This window comes from the organism of the source record quoted next, unplaced genomic scaffold, assembly GCF_019419815.1.
Source record: "Pyrus x bretschneideri cultivar Hongxiangsu unplaced genomic scaffold, Pyrus_bretschneideri_v1 Contig90, whole genome shotgun sequence".
Taxonomy (NCBI): Eukaryota; Viridiplantae; Streptophyta; class Magnoliopsida; order Rosales; family Rosaceae; genus Pyrus; species Pyrus x bretschneideri.
The window spans coordinates 343133-365063 of record NW_025999832.1 but is presented as its reverse complement, the minus strand read 5'-3'; the positions used below and the strand labels follow the sequence as shown (position 1 = coordinate 365063).

The 21931-nt window shown below is 36.0% G+C and overlaps 3 protein-coding genes across 4 annotated transcripts; 2 read left to right on the top strand and 1 right to left on the bottom strand.

Annotated features, from left to right (window-relative positions):
* Positions 1-628: 628 nt before the first annotated feature.
* Positions 629-3442, bottom strand: LOC103955133 (probable WRKY transcription factor 69). The gene is made up of 3 exons (XM_009367007.3): positions 3189-3442; positions 2932-3075; positions 629-1212 (listed from the first exon to the last, which is right to left on the bottom strand). Exons 1-3 carry the CDS (start codon positions 3254-3256, stop codon positions 672-674), a joined length of 753 nt encoding a protein of 250 aa, XP_009365282.2. The 5' UTR covers positions 3257-3442; the 3' UTR covers positions 629-671.
* Positions 3443-16670: 13228 nt separating this feature from the next.
* Positions 16671-19327, top strand: LOC103955134. Of its 2 annotated transcripts, none has more exons than XM_048576782.1 (2): positions 16671-17525; positions 19137-19327. In XM_048576782.1, exons 1-2 carry the CDS (start codon positions 17115-17117, stop codon positions 19287-19289), a joined length of 564 nt encoding a protein of 187 aa, XP_048432739.1. In that variant the 5' UTR covers positions 16671-17114; the 3' UTR covers positions 19290-19327. The 2 variants fall into 2 exon arrangements, with proteins under 2 accessions (XP_048432739.1, XP_048432740.1); XM_048576783.1 differs by lacking the exon at positions 19137-19327 and adding an exon at positions 17612-17841 and having other exon boundaries at positions 16672-17525.
* A 1609-nt stretch (positions 19328-20936) lies between these two features.
* LOC103955136 lies at positions 20937-21290 on the top strand. Its single transcript, XM_018649381.2, has one exon. It carries the CDS (start codon positions 20937-20939, stop codon positions 21288-21290), a length of 354 nt encoding a protein of 117 aa, XP_018504897.2.
* The last annotated feature ends 641 nt before the right edge of the window (positions 21291-21931 follow it).

Genomic DNA, 21931 nt, shown 5'->3' with positions numbered 1-21931 from the left:
TAAAAATATATAATTAGAAATGATTAACAACATATGAATACATATAAATTATTTATTATTCAAATAATGACATGGACAAAAGTCGAAGGAGTTTGATAAAAACAAAACAGAAATTAGATCTCAATTAATGAGAAATGAGCAGGTCCTTTACCATAGTGATGGAATAGAGTTGAGCTCTTACATGACAACATGGGTTCAAACCCAATTGATGGCTAAACTAACATATAATTTAACAAAATCTATTGTTTGACAAAAAAAGAAAAATTAATGAGAAATGAAAATGAGGAATGAAAATCTAATTTATCCTTGTACCTTCACACACACTAAAAATTTATTAAACAATTATTAAAAAAGAGAAGTAAATAAGGTGTGTGAAAATCACCGCCCCTTAATTGTTTTTGGCTAATTAGTATTAGAAAAAGTTATATGAACCTCGACCTCGAGTAATCCAAAGAGATCACATTTTTAAGCCACTGTTAATATGTGTAACTAGCGTCAGTCATCATAATGGATGTAATAACCATATCATATGGCCAACTATGGTTAGAAAATGTGGTTCCTGGCTTTAACATTACTCCAAAAGGATTTCACTGCCGTAACGAAACTACTAGTTAGTCCTCTTTAAAAATAAAAAATAAAAAAGATTTGACTGATGAAGGTTGTTTACAGTCTTATCCTGTATTACTACAATAGGAAACCACCGCACATAAACTACATCTCGCATTTTGGTCGTCTGATTCCACCATCCTATTCCTATGCCGGAAAATCACTGAACCCTCCGGTAACTCGCCGAGATCAGCGAACAAATACTCGTCCTCGTCTTTCAACCTCGTCGCCACATCATTATTCATGCAACTACTATTTCCTAAGCAAATTGGACTTTCTAGTACAACTGTTGATGACGAATCATTAAACCAACCAAAGTCGCTAAGTAATGTGGGCGAGTCGTCGCTGAGATCAAGGTCGACTTGGCTTGTGAAGACTGTGAGCTCCTCGGTTTTGGCCGGAAGTTCAGATTCAGTGGTGGGTGATGTAGCAGTAGTGGTGGTGGTGGTAGCGGTTACAGAGGAGGATTGGTTGGCTTTGGTGGTGGGCATGGGGTGGTTGTGGTCACAAACATAGGTGACTATGAGCATTGTGGGGTTCAGACGGCTTCTCTCCACTTGTTTTCTTGCAGGGCATCCCTTGGAACTACTACATCGATAATATCCCCTACAAATTTCAAAAGATACCAGCCCAGTGTGGATTCAATTAAATTAGTGGTAAACAACAAGCAATTAAAACAAAAGCCATCCATATAAAAGATGTTAATTTGTAGTTGATTTGCAAGCATATTTTGTGCTAACTACTAAGTTTATATGGCATTTCAAAAAGATTTACTTTTTAATTTTGTTTAGCATATTCCGGTTTTAATGATGATCTTGTACTTAGGTCAAAATTCGAAATCCAGTACATTTCTCGTAAACCTTACACGAGATCTATATTCAAAAGGGTAGTGTTATCCATACACTCTTTTTTAGTTCTCACACATTTCTTTCAATTTTCAGCCGTCGGACCGAATGAATTGAAGAATAACAATCGCCAAAGTTTAACAAGGGTGTGTGGGAGGTAAAAATTGGTGTGTTAATAGCAATTTTTTTTATCCAAAATCCAAATCAAAGAATCATATGCAGAAGCTATAGGGAAGATGCATTCTACTTACTACATATAGCACCAGAATATACTAGATTTAGTAAATTTTTAGAAACCAATTGAGCTTTCTTAAACTCCCTTTTTCCCTCTCAATGCATATACTTGAGATCTACGACATTGTACAACCCATGTGAAATTTATTTACTTTTGCTTCGAACGTATGTGAAAGTTATCTGTTCATATAATTGTACAACTCATTCATATAGCATCATTCTTCCAGGGAAGCAATTTTCATCACTGTTATAAAAATTCTCGTCTAGCGCCGTCTAGACCTCCAAGCCCCGCCTAAACTTGCCTAGATTCCGACTCTCATTTAGACAGAAAATCGATAACTTTCATTTTGCATTTTATTTTATCAATAAATGTAAGAGACTTGTTGAATATTTGAACGAACACTTATTATATGCTTGTTCCCTATATTTTCAACATTATCTAATACTTAATGATCTATATATCATTTTCTTTGTCAATTTATATGTTCCAATACAATTATGTACTTTTTAAAGTATAAATGGGCATTTTTTTTTATATGTAATATATTATAAATTTACTTAAATCCGTCTAATTCGCATAAACCTTGCCTAGCCGCCTACATGCTAGGCTCCAATCAGTTGCCCGACTAACGTCTAACATCTTTTAAAACGTTGATTTTCATACACAATTTTCTCTACTTACATGTCCTTAGATTGAATAAATTAAAACACGGCCAATGGATAAAAATAGACAGCGTCAAAGGAAAAAAAGAGTGAAAATCATTTTCGTTCTCTTAATTCATAAAAGGAGCTCCCAAATTTACGTAAGCAACTATAAAAAATGAAAATGATTGAAATTTATTTAGAGCAATTATTATTTAATTTATTTTAAAAAGAGGTAGAGAATATGTCATTTTCGAGCTGGAATTTAGTGCGTGAGTTTCACGACATGCATGTGGTAAGAGCGTGCTACAACAGCAGGCGCATTTTAGTAGAGCCGCCTCTACACTAAAATACGCCGCAGTGTGACAGATGAAGACACCAAAGAATACATCGCCGGCGACAAATACAAGAAAATTGCACCAAACTTATCAAACTCAAATGCAATGTCACTTAATTATTTTCATCTTAAAAAACATTAATTATTTTATTTTTCTTTGTTTCCTTCAATAATTTTTATTGTGAAATTAACTGTTTAATTTGGATAATAATTTTTTTAATTTGATATCTGCAGAAAAAAATATAAATAGAAGAATTGAATTAATACCTGGGATATGGAGAGCCTTTGATGGGCTTTTGGCCGTACTTTCTCCAGGCCCAAGAATCCGACGGTGGATGCCCCTCCCCTTTGCTCTTGGATCCCTCCACGTCACCGATCGGCACTGACACCACCCTCTTCTGCACTCCCCTCCTAAATTAGAAACAAACCCAGCCAACCCCATAACGGTCAATCCATTTAATTTCCAAAATTATAAATAAAAAATCAACACCAAAAAGAAGGAAAAAAAAAGGAGAAAAAGAGACCTTTTCTTGGGCAGGGGAGTGGCCACCTTTGTGTCGTCCTCTGAGGCTGAGGAGGGTGAGTCCTCCATGAATTAACTGATCACTTTAATTTGTTGGTTATATATGTTATTGGGATGGGACTGGAACATAAGATGGGAGGTGTTTTTTCCCGGAAAATGAGAATAACAAGTGTTTGGCTGGTGAGAAAGTTTTTGGGAAGGGAGGAGAGAGTGAGGGGAAAATGGAGTTGGGAGGGAGGGTGGGTGTTTAATTAATATCGTCATGTTGACAGATGGGCAGCTTACTATTTTATTAGGGACGTGCTAGCAAATTATATATATACTAAACGCCTAACTTCCTGTTAATTCCTTCTGTGTCCTTTTTACTGTTACTTCGCCAGTGTTCTTCCGTTTTTGCCCTTTAATTGTTCTTTAAGTTTTGTTTTTTGTGTTTATTATACAGTAAAATGGCGTTTTTGTCCCTGCTGTGCGATAGAAATCTGTCGATTTCTCCACGCGTCCTCTACTTTTATGAGATGTCGACGCGTTTTCATGGTTCCAGAAGTTCTCGAGCCTTCCTTTTTTGATTTCGATTTCGATCTCCAGTTGTCTGTTTCTCTCTCTCTCTCTCCCCCCCTTCCCTCTCTTGCTGCGTTGCGATCCTCACACCACAATCTCATCCTTACAGATTCGTCCTCTTCGTCTCGATCCCGAACTGTAAGTCTCCTCTCTCTGCTCGCTCTTTCGCTCTCTTCTCTAACCCTAATTTCCTCCCTCCGATCATCATTCCGTTCAATCTCCCAGATCCCTAATTGTTTTTATCATTTATATAAAAATGGATTAAATTTTCGATTTTTCTTTTCACCCCTTATTAAATTGGTCCAGCATCTTTCATTTTTCAGTTTCCTCTTTCTTTTCTTCTCTCTGTCTTTCCGTTTCTCTCTATTTCTCCGTTTGTCTTTCGATTTTGATTCCAATCGGATTGTGTGGGAGGGTGTTTGGCATGTTTTTCTCGCTGTTTTCCACGAACGAATCGCTCTGTTGCAGGTGTGTTTGTTCATGCGTTGCTTTATTTTCTGTTTGGTTAGGAAGAAATTTTTTTATATGATTGTTGTAAAGTTCGGCTCTTCACCTATTTTGCTCAGCGTTTTTTTCTATTTCTTCGTGTTTTACATCTGGTTCTTTCGTTTGATTTCGTTTTTTGGTTGCAGGAAACATTACCCTCTCTCTCTCACACTCAGAAAGCACCAACAACACTGTTTGGCTTGCATAGGTTCGTGAATTTGATGAAAATTAAAATGAATTTAAGGAAAAGAGTTTGAAGAAAGCGAAGGTATGCAGATGCTACATGTTGATTTGGTTAATTTAGTTTTTTCTCTTTTTTTTTCCTCAAATTTATTTGATGGCATGATTTTTTAATCCTCATGATACATATCAATCTTATTTAATAATGAAATAACATACTTATGTTAGCTAAAGTCAAAACAGAAAACTATTTCTTTTACCCGTCCAGTTTAATAAATCAAGTTTACATAATTGGTGTTCAGGTGTGCAATAAGGTGTTAAAAAGTTCGTTTAATATTAACAGAGGTACATATACAAGGATTATTAGCTATACCTTAAACACTAAAGCTTACACCACAATGGTAAGGATCAATGGTATGTGAAAAAATTCAGAGTTTATTAGCTTTCTTTCATTAACGTTTTACATTTCAATTCAATCTTTACTAACCTTTCTCTTCAGTGGAATTGGCTGATTTTGTGAGTTATTTGGTTTTCTTGGCACATGGGATTTCAATTTTTTTTCCGTCGTTTATGTGTGGTTTGTCTGATGTATTTTGATTTTTGATTTTAGAAAAAGTTAAGGATACAATCAAACGTTTATTAATGAGTTTCTATTTTTTTTAATTGTGTGTGATTTAAATTTTTTCGAGCTTTGGGTGTACTTTTCTGATCTGCTTTGATTTTTAGGTGCAGCAAGAGTTGTTGCTCGAATTTCCAATTTTTCTCTGCGGCTTTGCAAGCTCCTTATCATCAAGGTATATAATTTTTTTCCTTTTCCCTTAATCTTTTGTTGGATGGAATGGATTTTTTTTTTTAGTTTTTAGTTTTTTTTTCGGAGGGACTATTTTTTGTTTGCATATGAGTTTTTTGTGGTTTTTGTTTGGATATTTAAGTTTTGGCCATTTGCAAATAGTTTTTCTAAATAAATAATGAAAAATGGGTCTCTGCTTTTTGTGAAAAAGGGAAATGGTGTGTTGTGAGTGATTGAATAATATTTACATTGCAATTAATAAAGTTAGCTTTAATTGTGGTAAAATCAATTGTAAATTATCCAAAATGACTATATGATTGGAAACACTATAGCGACGACAACCAACAATCTTTGATGCTGTGAAGATAACAATTTTAGTCTTTTGGATTGAGAATGCCAAACTAATAAATTTATTGAAGAATTACAAGATCTTAAAAATATGTAGATTTGAAAATGTGTAAAATTGTACACATTTTTTTTAAAAGAAAAGTTAAACAACAAATATATATATATATATATATTTTAAATAGTTTTCGGCATCGAATTTTGATTTGTTTATTTGCAGAGGAAGGAGAATGTGACCCGATTAGCTATAAACTTGCAGTAAACTTTTATATTTGTTTAGGCTTAAAGATTTGAATCTGAAAAGTGGTTCCACAAAACCTGAAAAGTGGTTCCACAAAACCTGAAAAGTGGTTCCACAAAACCTGCAAAGTGGTTCCACAAAAATCTGCAAAGTGGACGGTATGTTGCTTGCAGCAGTAGGTTGTTCTTTTCTATTTAAGTTGTAAGCTTTGTTTTCTAACCCATCGTTTGGTTTCGGAGCAAAAAAAATTTAATAACAAAAACGTTTTTTTTTTATTTTTTTTATTTTTATGCAGAGCCGAAAAAAAACAACAAATATATATATGTAAATTTAATCTTTTGTTGGATGGAATGGATTTTTTTTTTTTAGTTTTTAGTTTTTTTTTCGGAGGGACTATTTTTTGTTTGCATATGAGTTTTTTGCGGTTTTTGTTTGGATATTTAAGTTTTGGCCATTTGCAAATAGTTTTTCTCAATAAATAATGAAAAATGGGTCTCTGCTTTTTGTGAAAAAGGGAAATGGTGTGTTGTGAGTGATTGAATAATATTTACATTGCAATTAATAAAGTTAGCTTTAATTGTGGTAAAATTAATTGTAAATTATCCAAAATGACTATATGATTGGAAACACTATAGCGAGGACAACCAACAATCTTTGATACTGTGAAGATAACAATTTTAGTCTTTTTGGATTGAGAATGCCAAACTAATAAATTTATTGAAGAATTACAAGATCTTAAAAATATGTAGATTTGAAAATGTGTAAAATTGTATACATTTTTTTTAAAAGAAAAGTAAAACAACAAATATATATATATATATATTTTAAATAGTTTTCGGCATCGAATTTTGATTTGTTTATTTGCAGAGGAAGGAGAATGTGACCCGATTAGCTATAAACTTGCAGGTTTTGTGGAACCACTTTTCAGGTTTTGTGGAACCACTTTTCAGGTTTTGTGGAACCACTTTTCAGCTTTTCTGGAACCACTTTACAGGTTTTGTGGAACCACTTTACAGATTCAAATCTTTAAGCCTATTGTCTGCTCTCTCTTCCTCTCTCTCTCTCTCTCTCTCACCCAGATTTAGCTTTTTTCCCTGTTTTGTATCTTTTGGCTCTCTCTTTCTCTCTCTCTCTCTCTCTCTCTCTCTCACCCAGATTTAGCTTTTTTCCCTGTTTTGTATCTTTTGGCTGATTTTGTGAGTTATTTGGTTTTCTTGGCACATGGGATTTCAATTTTTTTTCCGTCGTTTATGTGTGGTTGTCTGATGTATTTTGATTTTTGATTTTAGAAAAAGTTAAGGATACGATCAAACGTTTATTAATGAGTTTCTATTTTTTTTAATTGTGTGTGATTTAAATTTTTTCGAGCTTTGGGTGTACTTTTCTGATCTGCTTTGATTTTTAGGTGCAGCAAGAGTTGTTGCTCGAATTTCCAATTTTTCTCTGCGGCTTTGCAAGCTCCTTATCATCAAGGTATATAATTTTTTTCCTTTTCCCTTAATCTTTTGTTGGATGGAATGGATTTTTTTTTTTAGTTTTTAGTTTTTTTTTCGGAGGGACTATTTTTTGTTTGCATATGAGTTTTTTGTGGTTTTTGTTTGGATATTTAAGTTTTGTGTGTGATTTAAATTTTTTCGAGCTTTGGGTGTACTTTTCTGATCTGCTTTGATTTTTAGGTGCAGCAAGAGTTGTTGCTCGAATTTCCAATTTTTCTCTGCGGCTTTGCAAGCTCCTTATCATCAAGGTATATAATTTTTTTCCTTTTCATTTAATCTTTTGTTGGATGGAATGTATTCTATTTTCTTATTCCCAGCTTTGAATTTAGAAAGCAGTGGCTGCTACAGTACAACTCCAATTGCATATCTTATTTCTGTGCCTTCTGTTTAATCCGTTGTCAGGTAAGGCTCACATCTTTCAAATTTGTCTTCGTTTTGGATTGCATGTCTACATAAGGATTTAACATTTTATAGTGTAGTTTCAATCATAAAAGATAGTTAACTAAGGTTTTCTGAATCATTATTAGGGTTGGTTTTTGCATAATAGTTTCGAAATGTAACCTCTATGTGTTTGTTTTGGTTGATTGTAGATTACATATTGTCAAGTATTTAATAATTGACTTTTTTTCCTAGGGTTCTCATCCCATTATCTGTTGTTTGGAGTTCAAAACAGAATGGACAACCTCCTGTGATTTGCAAGCTTTTAAACCACCAAAAAAACATAAGGGTCTCTGCATGTAAAGTGTGCACAAGTTAAGGCAGGTAAATTTCAAAAACTCATCTTTGTACAAGCTGTTATAATTATTATTTTCTTACTATAATTTTGGTTTTAATGATAAAATTTGGATTTGCCCATTTGGGGATTTTCCAGTTCAGAACCTATGAAACAAGTAGCACTACTGATGCACTGTTGGAGAGATTATGAACCTCTGTTAAGTCACAGTCCAGTGAAGGGATTAGCCCGTTCGACTTTGTGTTTTAGATGAATCCGTTTCGGATTGGGAGAAAATTTAAACCCAGAAAAAGTTGGGTTTCCTGATGAGTTGTCCGGCAGATTTCAGGTGACTAATTTCATGATTACAGATAACTTTGTACCATGACATTGTGGTATGCTATCGAATCTAATTAGCGATTTTTTTGTATGGTTTTTCTGTGGATGCAGGTTGACAACAAACAGGTTGATCACATCTTCAGTTTTCTGACTGATTTATTCAATCCTATCAGTTCTGATTCTGTCCCTTCATAACATTTCCAGCACCATCTGCCTTGCTCTCATCACAGCTTGGCTTTCAGCTCCTCAGGTAAAGTTTTCACCTTTTATTCTTTAGGAAAATAACAAAGATTCCAAATTTATTGAACTATATAGTGATTTTCTGTTGAGTTTTTTCTTAAAATTTTTAATTTAAATTTTTTTAATTTGAATAGGAGAAATAGTGGAATGGTGGATCTGAAAGTTTCTTTTACAGCAATTCAAAGGGAAGAGCTTGACAGACAATGGACTCTTCCCCTATTCCTCCACATTCACTTTTACCAATTTCCAAGAACATATTAAATTCCCTTAAACTATAAGCCGAGGTATGGAAAAGCTTTGAATTCATTGGTTTCCTCCAATTAGTATGCAGAACTCTAAAAAAAGAAAAAAGTGAGGGTTGAATGACTACCCTCATATATACACAGACAGATATGTAAAAAAATTAGAATGGTGAAATGAGGATTTAATGACCTATTACTCATTTGGTTCTATTTAAATAAAGTTTGCTGATTGGGTTCAATGACTTATTACTCATTTGCCATTCATAATTCTCTGTTTTTCACTCAAACATTGTGAAAATTGAACCTATAAAATATTTCATATGATTTTAAATCCCGCAGCATCGCGCGGGTACAAATTTCTAGTAAGCACTAAACAACATCCATATATATAATAATTTATATAATAATATTAATTAGTATAATATATATTAAATTTAAAACTATGGACTGTAGAGTGTGTGATGATATCGTAGGACTGAGTTCACCATTAGGAGCTGTGGGGTTGAGAAATGATTGGATTATCCGACTGGATTGGACAACAAATTAGAGTAAATTGTTGATATAGTTCCTAAATTACTTCTAAGTGAAAATTAAGTTTCTAATTTTTTTTCTTAAATTTTAGTCCTTAAACTCATCAAATTAATATTTGGAGCTGTTGTGGCGAGGTGGGATGTTGGCTGTGATGGAAGAGTTGATGGGTGGAGGTGCTTGGCCAGAATTGGTTTTTATACATAATCACACAACAATTTTGTATAAAGTTCACCAAACACTTTGATATTCCTGTTTTACTCAAAGCCTTTTTACAAACATAGTTTACCAAACGCTTTAATGTTTTATTTCATAACTCATTATTTTCACCGCATAATAGAAATTTTTTTTTTAAAGCACAACAATACCAAACTAGTTCTTATTATCTTCTATGGTTTCCGCTTAATCAAAAGGCAATTTAATTTCTTCTACTAAACTAAGTTCCAGATTATTTTGCTTTATTCTTTCTACTACTTTGAAATTATAAGCTTCTCAACCATGCTTTACATACGATGAAGTTGCTTAATCTTTTATCTTTTTCCAGTTTTTTTTTGGAAGGAGGTGGTCAAATGTCTAGTTGATTGAGCTGAATATAACTATTTTGATCTGGGTGCTCGAGGGAAAACCATGATCCATATTGGTCGCTGGAAAATGAATGAAAAGTAGATAAAAGAATATAATGATACAAATACTTGGAGATACGATCTGTTTACCTTTTGACTTTTTTACATTGTATACATTTGTTGGTTTGATGTATTATGACATGATACATGTGAAAGACAAGCATGAGGAAGTGGTGGCTAGTGAGGAGTCTCAACTTAACGTCCCAGACTCAACTTTGGGAGAGATAAGCAACATTCTGAATGACAATACACAGATCAAAGCAAACTTATGCTGATGGGGTATTGCATGTATGGTAACCCTTGTTGGGATTAAGTGCGCCCGGCCATGGTGGAATCCTTTGTGCCTGATGGATACGAAGAGATTGTTGAGCTAGTAGGTTTGCACTGAATGTCTAGTTGGTTCTACGAATATGGCAAAACTAAATTGAGATTCAATATAAGGTCTGAAAGAAATTTCTGCAGACAATTGTTTGGAAACCAGTGGTGTCTGCATCTTTATGTTGATGAATGATATCAACCGTTTTATTGATGTAATCCTTCTGAAACTAAATTTCAATCACACACCAGCAGCATGAGCTCTATACAGCAAGCACCAGTCCCCTGAAACATTCACATCCACTCCCGCGTATATGATGTAATCATCTTTCGTGAAAAGACCGTTTCGATCCGAGCCACGAAACTGGGGTTTTGGCACCCATAACACGGCTGTCTGTATTTCTGCCGAAATGCACATTGGGTCAGAAGTCCAAATCTCAGTAACATTTGGCAATGTTATAGATGTTGTGCAAACGAACAACTTTCATTAGGAAGTATTTTGATCTGAAACACGTAAGAGGGAGATTTGTTGAATTATAAGTCTATAGCTGATTAAGTATTAGAAATAAGATGAGTTTTAATGTGTGTATTCACTTGAGCATATCTGCCAAGTGTAAGGTTAAATGATGTAAGGCCATGAGTGCCATGTGGTATTTGATCCATGTAATTAGGTTGATGAGTGACTAAGATTAAAAGTAGTGTTTTGTGTGGTCCTAAAGCTAAGGCCATCAATTAAATGTAAAGCAGTGTGAGTGCGCATTGTGTGTGCTGTACAAAGATTATTCCTCTGCAATACTTTTGCATGAGAGAACAGAAAGAAAATTTTTCGGTTCAGCTTCTTCTGTCTTTTGTTCTTGCTTCTGTTCAGCCTTCTGGAAATTAAACCCAGCTAAATAAAAGTAACACTAACATGGCCTCAGAGCCTTGTTTCGATTAGATCTGGGCGTGTTTCTGTGAGCTCAAACATCACCGTTTCTGGACTCGGTGAAGTTTGCCGGAGCTTATCTGTGATCTAAGAACTACGTGTTTCTGGATTCACACAAGCTCATGATGGCTGGATCTGGGAGTGCTGAAGTGAGGACCCCGATCTTCTCCGGTGAGAACTATGAGTTATGGAGAATCAAAATGGTTACCATTTTCAAGTCATATGGACTGTGGAATCTGGTGGAAAACGGGATTCCGGTTTCTGATTCGAAGAAGAAGAAAGCTAAGACTGATGAAGATACAGATGTTGATGCTGACGATGATGAGAAAATGGCTGCAATCTTCATGAAAGATGCAAAAGCTCTCGGAATCATTCAAAACGCAGTCTCTGACCAGATTTTCCCTCGAATCGCAAACGCAGACTCAGCAAAAATGGCATGGGATCTATTATATGGCGAATATCACGGTGGGGATCAGGTAAGATCTGTGAAACTCCAGAACCTTAGACGAGAGTTTGAATACACTAGAATGCGTGATGATGAATCCTTGACTGGGTATCTTACTCATTTAAATGATTTGATAAATCAAATGAAGACGTTTGGTGAAACTCTGTCAAATGAGAGATTAGTTCAGAAGGTGTTAATCAGTCTCACTAAGATATATGATCCTATATGCTTAGTGATAGAAAACACCAAATGTTTAGAATCTGTTGAACTGCAAGAGGTACTAGCTATATTGAAGAGTCAAGAGCAGAGGTTTGATTTGCATTCCTCAGATGTAGCTGAGAGAGCATTTTCTTCTCTTACTGTTAGTTCAAAAGGGCAGAATCGAAGTTATGCTCAGTCTAGTACTTTTAAACCACAGAAAAATTGGAATCAAAAGGGTAAGAAATGGGATTCGAAACCAAAGTTTCAGCAGAAATCATTCACAAATGTTGCACAGAATAGTACTTCCTCACAGATTATGGGTCAAGAGGGTGTAAAACCTCAGTGTAAGGTGTGTTCAAAGTTTCATCATGGTGAATGTAGATATAAGGGGAAATCCAGGTGCCATAACTGTGATAGATTTGGTCATTGGGCCAGAGAGTGTACTGTTGGAAAGTCTGTTCAAAAGGCAAACTGTGCAAGTCAAATGGAAGTAACAGGAAACTTATTTTTTGCAAATTCTGCAGTTGCTGAGACTAAGGTTAATGGAGATTGGTACATAGATAGTGGCTGCAGTAATCATATGACAGGAAATGTTGATCTTCTTGTTGATGTGAATACAAATGTTGCAGGGAAAGTTCAAATGCCAACAGGAGGGTTAGTTAATGTGGCAGGAATGGGATCACTGGAAATTGAGACTAATAGAGGAAGAAAATACATTCGAGAAGTCATGTACCTACCTGGTTTGAAAGAGAATCTATTAAGTGTAGGACAAATGGATGAGCATGGATATTATCTTGTGTTTGGTGGACATATGTGTACTGTTTTTTATGGTCCTTCTCTGAAATGTCAAATTATCTGTGTAAAAATGAAAGAAAACAGGTGCTATCCTCTATCTCTACGGCCTGAGAAACAACTTGTGTTGAAGACCAGTTTTGCTCATTGTTCTCTGACTTGGCACAGAAGATTAGGCCACCTACACTTTGGTGGAATCAAGAAATTGAAGGATAATGACATGGTTCATGGATTACCATATCTAGATGAGTACGACAAAGTGTGTGAAGGCTGTCAATATGGTAAGCAACACAGAGAAAGGTTTCCTAGTGGTCAAGCACAAAGAGCTAGTGCTCCACTTGAATTGGTTCATGTAGATCTGTGTGGACCAATGAGAATCGAGTCTACTGGAGGAAACAAGTACTTCATGTTGCTTGTAGATGATGCAACCAGGATGATATGGGTGTATTTCCTTAGATTCAAATCTGAAGCTTTTACTTGTTTTCAGAAATTCAAGGCCATGACTGAGTTGCAAAGTGGAATGAAGGTAAAATGTGTAAGGAGTGATAGAGGAGGGGAGTTCTTATCAAATGAATTCAAGCAATACTGTGACACAGAGGGAATCCAAAGGCAACTGTCTCTCTCTTACACTCCACAGCAAAATGGAGTGGTTAAAAGAAAAAACAGAACTGTGATTGAAATGGCCAAGTCTATGCTTCATGATAAAGGAATGCCTTACTATATGTGGGCAGAAGCTGTGCATACTGCTGTCTATCTGTTAAACAGATGTCCTACCAAATCACTGGATAGTATAACACCTTTTGAAGCTTACAGCAAAAGGAAACCTGGTATTGCTCATTTGAAAGTCTTTGGCTCGGTTTGTTATGTTCATACTCCATCCGAGCTAAGACACAAGCTAGAACCCAAGAGTATAAAAGGAGTCTTTGTTGGATATGCAAAATGTGAGAAAGGTTATAGAGTTTGATCCACTCTCTAAGAGACTGATTCTGTCAAGAGATGTTGTGTTCGATGAAAACTCAGCTTGGAATTGGGAAAGAAGCACAGAAAGATATATGTCACTGCCTACTTATGAGTTTGACACTGTGGATACACCAAGAAGTGAGAATACAGAAAATGACACTCAAGGTTCAAGTGGTTTATCACCTGGTATATTGGAAGAAGCTGCAAGTGGTATTGATGATACACAGGTCAATTCTCAGTCAAGTGCAGGTGTGAGTGACACTCAGACATTTGATCATACTCCATTAAAATGGAGAAAGCTGGATGATGTACTTGCTCAATGCAATCTGTGCATTATAGAACCAGAGAAATTTGAAGATGCAGTTAAGGATGAATCTTGGATGAATGCTATGAAGGATGAGCTCTCCATGATTGAAAAGAATGCAACCTGGGAGTTAGTAGACAGGCCAAGTAACAAGCCTGTAATTGGAGTAAAATGGGTGTTTAAAACCAAACTCAACCTGGATGGAACTGTGCAAAAGAACAAGGCAAGGCTTGTTGCAAAGGGATATGCCCAGAAACCAGGAATAGACTACAATGAGACTTTTGCTCCTGTTGCTCGGTTAGATATAATCAGAACCCTTATAGCATTGGCTGCACAAAAGAGGTGGAAACTCTATCAACTTGATGTCAAGTCGGCTTTTCTAAATGGTGTTCTAGAGGAGGAGGTTTATGTGGAGCAGCCTGATGGTTTTGTAGCTAAAGGGGAGGAAGACAGGGTATATAAACTTCACAAAGCCTTGTATGGTCTAAAACAGGCACCACGGGCCTGGTATGGAGAGATCAATACATATTTCTTACAATGTGGTTTCACAAGAAGTTTAAGTGAACCAACACTATACATCAAGGCAGAAGAGAAAGACATTTTGATTGTGTCGATCTATGTGGATGACATAATCTATACTGGGAGCAACAAACAAATGCTTGAAGAATTCAAGGAAGACATGACACGAAAGTATGAGATGACTGATTTGGGTCTTCTCCATCATTTCCTTGGAATGGGAATAATTCAATCAACTTCAAGCATTTTCATCCACCAAAAGAAATATGCAAGCTCTCTGTTAGACAAATTTGGTCTAAAAGAGTGCAAACATATGCTTACTCCATTGGTTGCAACTGAGAAGTTAACCACGGATGATGGAAGTGGTGCAGCAAGTGAAGAGTTATACAGAAGCATGGTGGGAAGTCACTTATATCGCACTGCAACCAGGCCCGATATTATGTATGCATCCAGTTTGTTAGCCAGATTTATGCACTGCCCTACCAGTAAGCATGTTGGAACTGCTAAAAGAGTGCTAAGATACATTAAGGGCACACTTGATTATGGTCTGGAATATGTGAAAGGTAAGAACTCAATGTTAATTGGGTTCTGTGACAGTGACTGGAGTGGATCAATTGAGGACAGTAAGAGTACTTCTGGTTATGCTTTCTCCTTTGGCAGTGGAGTATTCTCTTGGGCATCTGTGAAGCAAAATTGTGTTGCTCTTTCCACTGTAGAAGCAGAGTACATCAGTGCTTCAGAAGCAACTACTCAAGCCATTTGGTTGAGATTTGTTCTTGAAGATTTTGGTGAATTTCAAACCGAAGCCACTCCAGTGCACTGTGACAACACCTCAGCAATTACAATCACCAAGAACTCTGTGTTCCATCAAAAGACCAAACACATTAACAGAAGATACCATTTCATCAAGGATGCACTGAAGGATGGCATCATTGATCTGGTGTACTGTCCAACTAATGAGCAACTTGCTGATATCTTCACAAAACCTCTGCCTAAAGATCGGTTTAATTATCTCAGGAGCATGCTAGGAGTGAAATCAGCTCAAGACTTAAAGGGGAGTGTTGAATTATAAGTCTATAGCTGATTAAGTATTAGAAATAAGATGAGTTTTAATGTGTGTATTCACTTGAGCATATCTGCCAAGTGTAAGGTTAAATGATGTAAGGCCATGAGTGCTATGTGGTATTTGATCCATGTAATTAGGTTGATGAGTGACTAAGATTAAAAGTAGTGTTTTGTGTGGTCCTAAAGCTAAGGCCATCAATTAAATGTAAAGCAGTGTGAGTGTGCATTGTGTGTGCTGTACAAAGATTATTCCTCTGCAATACTTTTGCATGAGAGAACAGAAAGAAAATTTTTCGGTTCAGCTTCTTCTGTCTTTTGTTCTTGCTTCTGTTCAGCCTTCTGGAAATTAAACCCAGCTAAACAAAAGTAACACTAACAAGATTTAGTGCATTGAACTAAGTATTTCCTTCATCTGCAGTTTGCACCGCTTGCTTTGTACTCCAATTCGAATCGAAACCAAAAAAGAGCTCATCTAAATGTTCAAACCATCAAGACAAGAAATTTCACTGTGAGATTTCTCCAGATCCTTCCAAACCCAAATCCCTATCTGCTCATCTAGATCAATTTCGCCACCAAATTCCTCCACATGGTTTCAATCTTCAAAACCCCTTGACCGAAACTCAGTTTGCCCACCCAGAAAGAATGACTAGAAAGCTACTTGAGGCAAAGCAGAAACTACGGGAGGAGGAATGGAAATTTTTTTTTTAAACACCCTAAGCCTAAACGACGACGTCTTGCTCCCTTGCCCTGCTGTTGTTTCCCTATGTCGTCTCTTCCACAGTAACAGTATTTTCATAGTTATCCAATCCTGAAATGTGATGATCTAACTCAACATTTTGGGTATGAAATTGAGAAGATTTGAGAAACGTTTGTGTTCGAGAAAGAGGCTGCAAAGAAATCGACCAATGGAAAGGAAAAAAAAAAAAAAAAGCATTGATTATAAAAAGTGATAACAATAAGTCGCGTAGGGTATTTATTTAAATTTGGTTAATTATGAAGCATAGTAATATGTACTAATTTTTTAGGGTATATGTTCAAAATATGTTGGCAAATTTTGCACGTTGCCCATCCAAGATAATATTTATGGAACTGCCATGCATGTATTTGCTAATAGTGTTCAGATTTTCACTTGGTCTTTCTTTTTTTATTAATTCGTGGACCAATTTTAGTTGCTAATCATTGTTGTAAACCCGCGGCAACAGGCGAGCTTTTTTGCTCGTTCTTATCTACAATTGTCAAACCGTCTTGACCTATCTAGCTAGCTCACATCTTCTCAATTACTCCACTTGTTTTTCATCCACATCCACTAACTAATGCAAAAAAAAAAAATGGCAGTAGAAGAAAAAGAAGAAGAAGAAGCACTTCTCAACCTCTTTGATTCCTACTGGTTTATCATGATATTTTGAGCCAGAAATCACCTTCACAACCCCAACAAGCAACAAATAACCCAACTCTCCAAGTGGACGAATCAGCCAAAGAAGAAACCCTAGAATTACCAACCCTAAGGTAAGGTCTCTTAGTGACCAGTTATTAAACACGTCCAGCTTTTCTCAGAGTAGCACACCGAAACTGCAAACAATTTTTTTCCGGTGAACAAGTCACAAACTTCTCCAAAGACGATGAAATGCCGGCTCATCCAACAAAAAGTAGCAGGGTAAGCAGAAGCAGCAGCAGCAGGAGGGAAAGAGTACTAGGCCCAAGTAAGAGCTTGTCAGAGCTCAAAGGTTTTATGGATTTGGGGTTTGTCTTCACTGAGGAAGACAAGGATTCTTCAAGATTGGTTGCTATAATTCCCGGCTTGCAAAGACTAGCAAGTTGTGAGGAAGAAGATGTTAGAGATGATCAGGAGGAGGGAGAGGAGGAGGATCACGGGGTGGTTTCAAGGCGGCCTTGTCTGTCCAAGGTTTGGGATATCTTGGATCAAAGAAAGAAGGAGAACCAAATGTTGATAAAGTGGAGAATACCTGCTGCTACTAATTTAAGTAAGGACATGAAGCATCATCTCAGGTTCTGGGCTCATTCAGTTGCATCGTCTGTAAGATAACAACACTAACTTCTATTTTTCTTAATTTTATTGTTAATTAACTTCTATTTTTCTTAATTTTCTTGTTAATTTGCTAGGCTATATTTCGTTGTTGTTACGCGGAAGAATTATCATTCACTAGATCATATTTTGTGATATTCACAAGTGTAAATTTTTCTCCCTTGGGTTCGTAAATGTAAGTTATGTACCACTCTTTGCGCTAATTTTTTCGTGGGTCTGATTTTTATTCTTTTTCTAATTTCTCAAGGTGAAATTTGTTGGTTCTTTGATATTTTGTTGTAAATGATATGAAAGGGATATTGTCTCATAGGCTGTGATAAGTTGATAATGCTATCCCATCAACCATTGATGCATTTGGAGATTCCTTTGGAACAAAGAGACAAAAGTAGCGAATATGTCCACAACATTTTTTTCTTAACCATTTTGGATGAACTTTTTAAAGTTGAATTCGGTAAACTAAGGTACCCGACCTCAACATTGCATTAGAAGATCGACACTGCTTACATGACGACACGACATTATTTTATCGCACAAAAATTATAATCGTAATTATTCATTCTCATTATAAAACCAAACCATCTCTAAAAAAATTAATTCGATTTGAAATGCGTTACTTTAGTCATCCATGTGATTGAAACAAACTGACTTCATCATAAGGATGTTGCTAAACAAATTCAATTTGGAAGCCGTTACTTTAGCCTGATTCATCCGTATGATTTGTTTGACATATATGGATGGCTAAATAGTTTCTAAATTGAATCAATTTTTCTAGAGTGATCTTGAGATAACAATGAAAAGAATAAACAAGCTTAATTATGACATATGTACTGTAAAATATAGTCATTTCGTAAAATGTAAAAAATCAAGTATTGTGCTTAAAAAACAAAAGATATATATTTTCACTTTACAAACATAAATTATCAAAGAAAGCTGATTCTCACATTATTTTGAGCTTCGCAAATATGAAATCAACTTCTATGACACAAGTATACCGTCAAAGTAGCGTCCCGTACCAATGATACAAGGACACACGGAAAAAGCTAACACATCACAATTTATCTTTAGCATTTGGGATTGCACAAATTTTAGACTCATAGACAAAAAAAAAAAAAAAACAAAAACAAAAAAAAAAGACTAAGTCTTTAAAAAGAGAAAAGAAAGTGTGCGTAAATCATTTCTTCATATATACCGCGTTTGGAATCAACAATTTAAAGGAAAACAGTAAAATAATAATCGATCAAATTAGGCATCTTGCTCAATCCGGCAGCGCTTGCGCTTACAAAGTTTGCTATTTCGTGTTCGGATTTTGGATGGAGTCTTGGAGAAACAAGAAATAACGTCAACCGCGACGCTTTGATGCAACAAAAACCTCACTTGCATACATGCAGCATGCTTCTGTATACGTATATCTTCTCTCTGTTTTTCCTTGATTGAACTTATAGATCCATCTTATGGTAATCTGATAGCTACTATATTGATTACGCAGACTTTTCGATCTCCTTAAATTTTACATGATTACAAATTTACAGGAGCTATAAGCTATAAATTTGTTAATACTTACATTTGATGCTAATATTTTCAATGGGTGTTCGTCCTCTACAGATTAATATGGTCAGTTTTCGTTGTTGGAGATGCCTTCCGGAAGTTTATAGCTCGGAGGCTTATCAGCACCGGTCCTTGAGTACTCCCTCCGTCTTCGAGCTGCTGCTGCTGCTCGCCTTGCTCTTTCTTTCACTTCCTCCTCTGAAAAAATAACTTCAGACTTTGATTCATCTATAACATATGATGACATTAAGGCATTAAAAAAACGTTTTAAGTAGAAACCATCTTTTATGGAAGCTTTAACGATAAAGTGCCCCCCAATCATTACAACCACGTAATATCAATATTTTGATGAGATAGTTGAAGTTAGAGAGGATAATAATTTTATGCTGAAAAGACTATATGAGCTGAGGCAGGATTCAGCAAGAACCACTAGCACAGAAGATGCAAATCTAATAGGCAGCCAAGGGAGATTAGAAATTTTGCTTACTGTTGTTTATTGTTTTGCAGGTAGTCGAGTTCGAGAACTTCCTCCACATACTTACGGTGCTACGCGAATTTGATTCCAACATATTCCATGCCACATGTCGACATCAAGTTGGCCAATGTCTGTCATCTGTTGGATGGAGAAAATAATAATCATGAATATATTATTAATTAAATAATATATTGAGATTATATATAGTATACTTGATTGGATTTGATTGTGATTCCTTCCTTGATTGAGTTGGTTTTCAATAACGAAAGCTTTAAAGATAAGGTTTGGTTATTAATTCTATCTTTAATACCTTCGACTTTTCTCCTTGCTATGTGCGGCGAAGCTTGGAGAAGTCATAGTCAACAGCTCAATTGTTCAAGGGGGTTAAACCGCGCGTGGAACAAATGTGGAACTCACCAGGTGCATTCCCATCATTTGTGAGTAAAATTTCACATGTCAGCTCCATAATTTTCCGGATTATTTTTTGCTCCACAGTATTGCTAATGAGACATCACGCTATAATTTTTTTTTTAAATGCAACGATATGTATTTGGAGAGATTATATTCACACACCACAAATTACTTCCATCAACACTCTTTTAATTTTGTAATATTTTTCTATTAAGTATTAATGGAGTGTAGAATATAAAAAAATATTAAAAAAATAATAATGTGTGGAAAAAGTAATTGAGGTTTGTGAATACAATCTCTCGTATATTTGTACTAAGTTGTGAGAGATTTAGCTAACTCACACTAAATTAATATCAAACTCGGCATCTGCAAAAGCCAAAACTGGGAGCTCACTCTCGCCATCCAGTTGTCATATATGGATATTCTTATCTACAATCGTGAAACCGTCTCGAGCTATCTGGCTAGCTCACATCTTGTCAAAACTCTACTTGTTTTTCATCCACATCCACTAACTCATGCAAAACAAAATGGCTGCCGAAGAAAAAGAAGAAGACGCACTTCTCAACCTCTTTGATTCGTACTGGTTTGGGCATGAAATTTTGAGCCCGAAATCACCTTCACAACCCCAACAAGCAACAAATAACCCAACTCTCCAAGTGGACGAATCAGCCCAAGAAGAAACCCTACAGTTACCAATCCTAAAGCTAAGGTCTCTAAGTGACCAGTTTTTAAACACGCCCAGCTTTTCTCCGAGTAGCACACCGAAACTGCAAACAATTTTTTCCGGTGAGCAAGTCACAAACTTCTCCAAAAACGATGAACTGCCGGCTCATCCGACAAAAAGCAGCCGGGTAAGTAGTAGCAGCAGCTGCAGCAGTGGCAGCAGCGGCAGCAGCGGCGGCAGCAGCAGCAGCAGCAGGAGGAGTAGTGGAAGAAAAAGAAGGAAAAGAGTACTAGGGCCAAGTAAGAGCATGTCAGAACTAGAGTTTGAGGAGCTCAAAGGTTTTATGGATTTGGGGTTCGTCTTCACTGAGGAAGACAAGGATTCTTCAAGACTGGTTTCCATAATTCCCGGCTTGCAAAGGCTAGCAAGTTGTGAAGAAGAAGATGTTAGAGATTATCAGAAGGAGGAGGAGGAGGAGGAGGATCATGGGGTGGTTTCAAGGCGGCCTTATCTGTCCGAGGCTTGGGATGTTTTGGATCAAAGAAAGAAAGAGAACCAAATGTTGATGAAGGGGAGAATACCTGCTGCTACTAATTTAGGTAAGGACATGAAGCATCATCTCAGGTTCTGGGCTCATTCAGTTGCATCATCTGTAAGATAACCGACACTAGCTACTATTTTTCTTAATTTTCTTGTTAATTAGCTAAGCTATATTTCGCTGTTGTCACGCCGAAAAAATACCATTCACTAGATCATATGATATTCACAAATGTAAAATTTTTTTCCCTTATATAGTTGGTATATGTAAGTTATGTACCCCTCTTTGTGCTAATATTTTCTTGGGTCCGATTTTTTATTCTTTTTCTAATTTTTCAAGGTGAAATTTGTTGGTTCTTTGATTTTGTTGTAAATGATATGAAGGGGATATTGCCTCTCATAGGCTGTGATAAGTTGATAATGCTATCCCATCAACCACTGATGGATTTGGAGATTCATTTGGAACGAAGAGACAAAAGTAGGGAATATGTCCACATCATTTTTTTTCTTATCCATTTTGGATTAATTTTTTGAGTTATGAATTCGGTAAACTAAGGTACCCTCGACCTCAACATTGCATTACAAGATGGACACTGCTTATGACAACACGACATTATTTTATCGCATAAAAATTACAATTGTAACTATTCATTCTCCTTTCATCTTCTAAAACCATCTCTAAAAAAATGAATTCGATTTGGAAGCCGTTACTTTAGTCATCCGTATGATTGAAACAAATTGACTTCATCATAAGGATGTTGCTTT